Genomic DNA, 8,924 nt, shown 5'->3' with positions numbered 1-8,924 from the left:
AGAGGCAAGAAAGAGAATACTCCAAAGAGTCTTTGGAATCAAGAGAGGTTCCTAACCAAGGAACATGCAGACCATTACTACAAAATAATGGGTCTGAGGTCAGTGATCTCGGAAGTTAAATTCAATCTGAAAGAAGATGAATATCCAGAGATCCAAGAGCAAATTCGAAACAGAGGATGGGAAATTCTAGCCAATCCTGAGACGAAGGTTGGAAGAAACACGGTTCAGGAATTCTACTCAAATCTGTGGCTGACAGATAAGCAGAGAATGACTGGAACCGCCTTTCATACCTACAGAACCATGGTCAGAGGAAGAATTATTTACTTCTATTTGGACAAATAAGAGAGGTCTTCAAACTACCTCAACTACAAGATGATCCTGAATCCTTTAATAGGAGAATGGTGAGAGTAGATAAGGGGTTGGATCAAGTTCTAGAGGACATATGCCTCCCTGGAACTAAGTGGATAACCAATTCCAAAGGTGTCCCAAACCAACTCAAGAGAGGATATCTCAAACCAGTTGCAAGAGGCTGGCTGGACTTCATTGGGCGTTCTATATTGCCTACTAGCAACCGCTCTGAGGTCACTGTCAAAAGAGTAGTGATGATTCATTGTATTATGCTTGGAAAAGAAGTGGAGATTCATCATCTGATTTCTTGTGAGATTTACACAATTGCAAACAAGAATTCCACTGAAGCCAAACTGGCCTACCCAAGCTTAATTTCTCTGCTATGTAAAGATGCTGGGGTGAGGATGGGAGTAGATGAATTCATCCCAATTGAATACCCAATCACCAAGAAGTCAATGGAAGGACAAGTGCAAGACAACTCCATCAAAAAGAGGGCGCAGGAGTTCCTCCCAAAAATTCCTGAAATTGACTACTGGACCCGCTTAGAAGCATCTGTTACCAAGCTGCAGGAAGCTACGAAACAACTTAAGGAAGAACAGCAGAATCAAAACTGCATGCTCTGCAAGCTGCTAAAGGAACAGGAGAAGCAGGGGCGTGAGCTACAGGAGCTGAAGCGCCAGAAGCTCTCCCTTGAAGGACCAAGCACCCAACAAAAAGAGGGAGCATCAACTTCTCAAAATCAAGGTTTTTGAGTCCTAACTCTGTGATAACCTTTATTATTAAGAGTCTATTTTAAGAGTCATTTATTTTTCTGCTTTTAATTTTCTGTCTTCTATTATTATGGGTCTGCTCTTATATTTATCTTTGAGTCTTATTTTTATTCCATAATCAATAAATTAGAGTTTATGTCTTAAATCTATGAATGTCCTATGAATCCATCACCTTTCTTAAATAAAAAGTGTTTTTAACTGAAAAAGAAAAAGAAGTACATGAATTTCGAATTTTAAAACAGTTTAATTATTTTGATGTGGTGGCAATACTCTTGTTCTCTGAATGAATGCTTGAACAGTGCATATTTTTGAATTTGATTGTTTATGAATGTTAAAATTGTTGGCTCTTGAAAGAATGAAAGAAAAAGGAGAAATGTTATTTGATGATATGAAAAATCATAAAATTGATTCTTGAAGCAAGAAAAAGCAGTGAATAGAAAGCTTGCATAAAAAAAATATACAAAAAAAAAGCAAGCAGAAAAAGCCAATACCCCTTTAAACCAAAAGGCAAGGGTGATAAAAAGGATCCAAGGCTTTGAGCATCAGTGGGTAGGAGGGCCTAAAGGAATAAAATCATGGCCTAAGCGGCTAAACCAAGTTGTCCCTAATCATGTGCTTGTGGCGTGAAGGTGTCAAGTGAAAACTTGAGACTGAGCGGTTAAAGTCGTGGTCCAAAGCAAAAAAAAAAGAGTGTGCTTAAAAGCTCTGGACACCTCTAATTGGGGACTTTAGCAAAGCTGAGTCACAATCTGAAAAGGTTCACCCAGTTATGTGTCTGTGGCATTTATGTATCCGGTGGTAATACTGGAAAACAAAGTGCTTAAGGTCACGGCCAAGACTCATAAAGTAACTGTGTTCAAGAATCAACATACTTAACTAGGAGAATCAATAACACTATCTGGATTCTGAGTTCCTATAGAAGCCAATCATTCTGAACTTCAAAGGATAAAGTGAGATGCCAAAACTGTTCAGAGGCAAAAAGCTAAAAGCCCCGCTCATCTAATTAATACTGATCTTCATAGATGTTTTTGGAATTCATTGTATATTCTCTTCTTTTTATCCTATTTGATTTTCAGTTGCTTGGGGACAAGCAACAATTTAAGTTTGGTGTTGTGATGAGCGGATAATTATACGCTTTTTGGCACTATTTTTAGTATGTTTCTAGTATATTTTAGTTAGTTTTTATTAGTTTTTAAATAAAAATCACTTTTCTGGGCTTTACTATGAGTTTGTGTGTTTTTCTGTGATTTTAGGTATTTTCTGGCTGAAATTGAGGGACCTGAGCAAAAATCTGATTCAGATGCTGAAAAAGGACTGCAGATGCTGTTGGATTTTGACCTCCCTGCACTCAAAGTGGATTTTCTGGAGCTACAGAAGCCCAATTGGCACGTTCTTAATTGCGTTGGAAAGTAGACATCCTGGGCTTTCCAACAATATATAATAGTTTATACTTTGCCCGAGATTTGATGGCCCAAACAGGCGTTCCAAGTCAGCTCAAGAATTCTGGCGTTTAACTCCAGAACTGGCACAAAAGCTGGAGTTAAACGCCCAAACTGGCATAAAAACTGGCGTTTAACTCTAGGAAATGTCTCTACACATGAAAGCTTCAATGCTCAGCCCAAGCACACACCAAGTGGGCCCTGGAAGTGGATTTTTACAATAAACACCCTAGCTTACTCATTTTCTGTAACCCTAGGTCACTAGTTTACTATAAATACTACTTTCAGTGATTCATCTTGTACCTCATGACATTCTACACGTTTCTAATTGTATTTTCTACGGCATGAGTCTCTAAACCCCATTGTTGGGGTGAGGAGCTCTGCTGTTCTTCATGAATTAATGCAATTACTACTGTTTCCCATTCTATTACGCTTGCTTCCATTCTAAGATATTCATTCGCACTTCAACTTGATGAATGTGATGATCCGTGACACTCATCATCATTCTCACCTACGAACGCGTGCCTGACAACCACCTCCGTTCTACCTTAGATTGAATGCATATCTCTTAGCCTCAGGATTCAAATCAGAGTCTTCGTGGTATAAGCTAGAATCATTGGCAGTCATTCCTGAGATCCGGAACATCTAAACCTTGTCTGTGGTATTCTGAGTAGGATCTAGGAAGGGATGACTGTGACGAGCTTCAAACTCACGATTGTTGGGCGTGTGACAGACGCAAAAGGATCAATGGATCCTATTCCGACATGATCGAGAACCGACAGATGATTAGCCGTGCGGTGACAGCGCATTTGGAACATTTTCACTGAGAGGACGGGATGTAGCCATTGACAACGGTGATACCCAACATAAAGCTTGCCATGGAAGGAGTCTTGCGTGCATGAAGAAGAAGACAGTAGGAAAGCAGAGGTTCAGAAGAAAAAGCATCTCCAAAGCCTCAACCTGTTCTTCATTACTGCATAACAAGTATTTATTTCATGTTCTTTTACTTTTTACAATTAAATCTGAGAATTACTGATATCCTGACTAAGAGTTACAAGATAACCATAGCTTGCTTCAAGCCGACAATCTCCGTAGGATCAACCCTTACTCACGTAAGGTATTACTTGGACGACCCAGTGCACTTGCTGGTTAGTTGTGCGGAGTTACAAAAGTGTGATTGTAATTTCGTGCACCAGAGGCTATTACTAAGGAGTAGGCAAACTTTTCTAGTTTGTGGTACCTTAGCTCGGGGCCCTGTAGAACTTTGCTGATGAAGTAAACTGGATGCTGTCCGACCTCGTCCTCCCTTATCAGGACTGATGCGACCGCTTTGTCTGCTACGGACAAATAAAGGACGAGGTCTTCCCCGACTAGAGGTCGGGTTAGTATTGGTGGTTGGCTCAAGAACCTTTTGAACTCCTGGAACGCTCCTTCGCATTCTGGAGTCCATTTGAACTGGCATCCCTTTCTTAATAAAGAAAATAGTGGAAGGGATTTTAGTGCCGATCCTGCCAAAAATCTAGAGAGGGCTGCAAGTCAGCAATTCAGTTGCTGAACCTCTCTTAAGCAAGTCAGGCTCTTCATTTCCAGGATAGCTTTACACTTATCGGGATTTGCTTCAATCCCTCTCTGTGTTAGCATGAATCCTAGGAATTTTCCGGCCTCCACTACGAAGGTACACTTTGCGGGATTTAGCCTCATCCCGTGTAACCTTATGGTGTCGAATACTTGCGAGAGGTCCGCCAAGAGGTCGGCTTCTTCCTTGGTTTTTACTAGCATGTCGTCTACATAGACTTCCATTAAGCTTCCAAGGTGAGAAGCAAACACCTTGTTCATCAGCCTTTGGTATGTGGCCCCTGCATTTTTTAATCCAAATGGCATGACCACGTAGCAAAAATTTACTCTGAGCGTGATGAATGATGTTTTCTCCTGGTCTGGCTCATACATTGGGATTTGGTTATATCCCGAGTAGGCATCCATGAATGACAAGTATTGATATCCCGAGCTAGAGTCTACTAGGGTATCAATACTCGGGAGTGGATAAGGGTCTTTGAGACATGCCTTATTTAAGTCGGTGTAGTCAACACACATCCTCCAATTGCCGTTTTGCTTCTTGACTAAAACTACATTTGCTAGCCATGTTGGGTATTTAACTTCTCTAATGAAGCCGGCTTCTAGGAGTGCCTGAACTTGCTCTTCCACCACTAGGGCTCGTTCTGGGCCGAGCTTCCGCCTTTTCTGTTGTACAGGTCGGGATCCCGGATGTACCGAGAGCTTGTGGGACATGAGCTCGGGGTCTATCCCGGGCATGTCGGAAGCCTTCCAGGCGAAGAGGTCGGAATTGTCTCTTAGGAGCTTAGTCAATCCTTGCTTCAGGGTTTCCCCTAGGTTGGCTCCTATGCTGGTATTCTTCCCTTCTTCTTCGCCGACCTGTATTTCTTCAGTTTTTCCACCTGGCTGTGGTCGTAGCTCTTCTTTGGCCCTTGCACCACCGAGCTCTATGGTGTGAACCTCTTTGCCTTTTCCCCTCAGGTTCAGGCTTTTATTGTAGCACTTTCTTGCCAACTTCTGGTCTCCCCGCACTGTTGCTATTCCCGCAGGTGTCGGAAATTTTATGCAAAGATGGGGGGTAGACACCACCGCTCCGAGTCGATTCAGGGTAGTTCTGCCGATTAGGGCATTGTATGCTGACCCTACGTCGATGACTATAAAGTCTATGCTCAGAGTTTTGGATTTTTCCCCCTTTTCGAAGGTAGTGTGGAGGGGTAGAAATCCTAGTGGTTTTATTGGCGTATCGCCTAGCCCGTACAAGGTGTCGGGGTAGGCTCTTAACTCCTTTTCATCCAGCCCCAGTTTGTCAAACGCGGGCTTGAAAAGGATATTCGCCGAGCTTCCTTGATCTACTAGGGTTCTGTGGAGATGGGCATTAGCTAGGATCATAGTTATTACCACTGGATCGTCGTGTCCAGGGATTACTCCTTGCCCGTCTTCCTTTGTAAATGAGATAGTGGGGAGGTCGGATGATTCATTTCCGACCTGGTAGACTCGCTTGAGGTGTCTTTTGCGAGCGGACTTGGTGAGTCCCCCTCCCGCGAATCCGCCTGAGATCATATGTATATGTCTCTCCGGAGTTTGCGGTGGCGGGTCTCTTCTATCCGCATCATCTCGCTTTCTCTTCCCATGATTGTCCGACCTTTCTATGAGATATCTGTCAAGTCGGCCTTCTCTGGCCAGCTTTTCTATCACATTTTTAAGGTCGTAACAGTCATTTGTTGAGTGACCATATATTTTATAGTACTCACAGTAGTCGCTGCGACTCCCCCCTTTTTTATTTTTAATAGGTCTGGGAGGTGGCAGCCTTTCAGTATTGCAAATTTCTCTGTATACGTCCACTATAGAAACCTTTAGAGGAGTATAAGAGTGATATTTCCTGGGTCTATCGAGACCGAGGTCTTCTTTCTTCTTGGGCTCCCTCTCCCTCTCTTTTGTCGAGGGAAGGTTCCCAGGTCGCCAACTCGACTCTCTCAGTCTGGCATTTTCCTCCATGTTGATGTACTTTTCGGCTCTTTCTTGTACATCACTTAGGGAGGTGGGGTGCCTTTTTGATATGGACTGTGAGAAGGAACCTTCTCTAAGTCCATTTACCAGCCCCATAATGACTGCCTCGGTGGGCAGGTCTTGAATCTCTAAGCATGCTTTGTTGAACCTTTCCATATAATCTCGTAGAGGTTCTCCGACCTCCTGCTTTATTCCCAGGAGGCTCGGTGCATGCTTTACTTTATCTTTCTGAATGGAGAACCTCATTAGAAACTTCCTCGAGAGGTCCTCGAAGCTGGTGACCGATCTTGGAGGGAGACTATCGAACCACTTCATCGCTGCTTTCGATAAGGTGGTCGGGAAAGCTTTGCAGCGCGTTGCGTCAGAAGCATCAGCCAGATACATCCAACTTTTAAAGTTGCTTAAAGTTTTTCTCTAACTCTTTTCGTCAATCCATCTACTGTCTTAGGTGCTTTTCTATCTCTTTTTGTCGCTCCCGTTCCTGTTCCAGCTGTTCCAAGCGACTTTTGTGGACATGGACTAGCCCCATTAGTTCAGTCGCGTGGGGTGGTCCGTCCTTTTCTGATTCACGCCCCTCCGAGGAATTTGTCTTCGAATTTTTAAATCCGGAGGTTCCTTCCCTGTGTTGGTCGTTGGTTTCCTGGTGGAGGGTCAGGTCTGCGTCGTTGTTTCCGGTATCCAGATTCTCTTGTTCGGAATCCGACGCCACATGACCATCCTCAGGGGGTACATCCATTATTACTGGTTGATCTCTCGGGTCCCCGGCAACGGCGCCAATGTTACGATGGGTAACCGGAGATTATTGGGTTGGATTAGTTTGGCTGGCCCAATCATCTGAATGAGGAAGACGCCAAGCGGATTGATGATCCGAAGCCCCCGTCCGACTTTGGTATGAGAGAATGGGGGGTGGTACCTGCAAAGACACTCCGATGCCAAAGTCAGCAAAGGGAGCAAAACAGGTCTAGAGAGTATTGGGCTTCTGAGATACCTGAGAAGTGTTAGTGTATTTATAGTGGTGAACCCATAACCACCGTTGGTGTAGTTCTGTTATTTATGGGGAGTAACCGTCCCTTTATCTTAGGGGGGTTGAGATATAGCTCCAGGAAGTGGGTAGAGAGATTTTAGGGGCAGTTACTCATTTGAATGGGTGTTTATCTGCCAGCTAATCTTCATCCCGACTTCTTTAGAGCAAGTCGTGGTAGGATCCGACTTCGTGGGGTGAAGGTCGGTGTAGAGCGAGGCTTAATCCTTTGGATTGGGCCTTTCGTTTGGACCTGGGCCTTATCATTGGGCCAGGGTATGAACAGATGCCATATTCGTCGATTTTATTTTCGACTTCTGGTTCGCCTTTACCATGACGATAATAGGGAAATAAATTAATGCATTATAAAATATCGACGAATAGGCCGTCGATTTTAATATTTTTATTTTTAATTATTTTTTTTAGTAATACCGACATCAAGCCGTCGAAAATTATCGACGACAGAAATAGCCGTCGATTTTTGCCGTCGAAAAACACGCTTTTTCTTGTAGTGGAGTGTTCAAATCCAAACCGATTCAAATTAAATCGCTCATCCAATTCAATTCAAACTTAAAATCGATTAAAACCGCACTAATTCGGATTTGATTGGATTCTATTTTTTACAAATCGCTAGATCGGACGGATTTCGGATCTATTTTTCATAACCGATCCAATCCAATCTAAACCGCACAATGTACTATAATATTATTATTTTATTATTATATTTACAATTATACTTATAACATGTTCAATTTGTTATACATTTTTATACTATTCAGTATTATTATTTAATAAATATTTTATGTTCAAAATGTTATTTATTTATTTATTTTTACTAACCTATAATTTTATTTCTATTGTTATGTTATTGTTGGCTTTTAAAAATATTGTTGAGACTTGTTATGTTATTGTTGATTATTTAAAATTTGATGTTAAGACTTGTTATATGTATTTAATTTTTTTAATTTACAAACCGTAAATCCAATCCAATACAAACCGCTTGAAATTGGATCGGATCGGATCGGATTTTTTTTAAAGTCATCCAATCTAAACCACACCCAAGCAAAATTAGTGTTCAGATTGGATGAATTTTTTACTCAAAACCGATCCAAACCGCACCGCGAACACCCATATATATATATATATNATAAAGTTACAATTAATACTAAAGTTTAATGGTTTTGAATGTTGAAAATATTAAAAATAAGTATTATTTATTTTAATCAATTTGGGTTAATCGAGCAATCATCTTATTCATCCGTTTAAGTATTAGAAATTGAAATATAACTTACTGATTAGCTGTAAACCCTTAAATGAGTTTTAATTTACGGTAGATTAATCTTCGACTTACCGAATTAAAAAATATTGTAGAAAAAATAGTATTTGTTTTTAAATTTGAACAATTTCTCATCAATATATAGCAATACTTTGGGATTTATCTTTGTTAAAATTTACTTGAAGCAATTTTATTTATTGATATCATATTCATTATTGAAGTCAAAACAATATGATCGACGTTGTTACTTGTTAAAACTTCACACATTTTATGATACGATTTTCAAACTTCCAAACTTACATATACCATTACAAAAGCTATTGGATTAGTTAATCTTCTTTAGTAACATACATTATTGTAACACCATCGTCGAGTATTAGTTTGTGTGAGGAGAAATCATAATAACTTTTTGTTATTTAGTAATTTATTCTATTAAAAAATAAATTATTATCTTTTGGATTGTTAAATACATTTTTTTTCTAATTTTTTATGTCATTTTATTCGACACTAAT

The 8,924-nt window shown here is 40.7% G+C and overlaps 1 protein-coding gene across 1 annotated transcript in view; it reads right to left on the bottom strand.

The window, feature by feature from the left end:
* LOC107631284 (L-type lectin-domain containing receptor kinase S.4) overlaps nt 1,351-8,924 on the bottom strand; it is a 25,850-nt gene continuing 18,276 nt past the window's right edge. The window contains exon 3 of the mRNA XM_021119531.1: nt 1,351-1,389. Coding sequence (XP_020975190.1) covers nt 1,362-1,389 — 28 coding nt within the window. The 3' untranslated portion in view covers nt 1,351-1,361. The remainder of the gene's footprint in view (nt 1,390-8,924) is intronic.

The sequence above is a fragment of the Arachis ipaensis genome, chromosome B03 (genome assembly GCF_000816755.2).
Source record: "Arachis ipaensis cultivar K30076 chromosome B03, Araip1.1, whole genome shotgun sequence".
NCBI classification, from domain to species: Eukaryota; Viridiplantae; Streptophyta; class Magnoliopsida; order Fabales; family Fabaceae; genus Arachis; species Arachis ipaensis.
The sequence above is the reverse complement of the archived record's forward strand: the minus strand, read 5'-3'. Positions and strand labels throughout refer to the sequence as shown.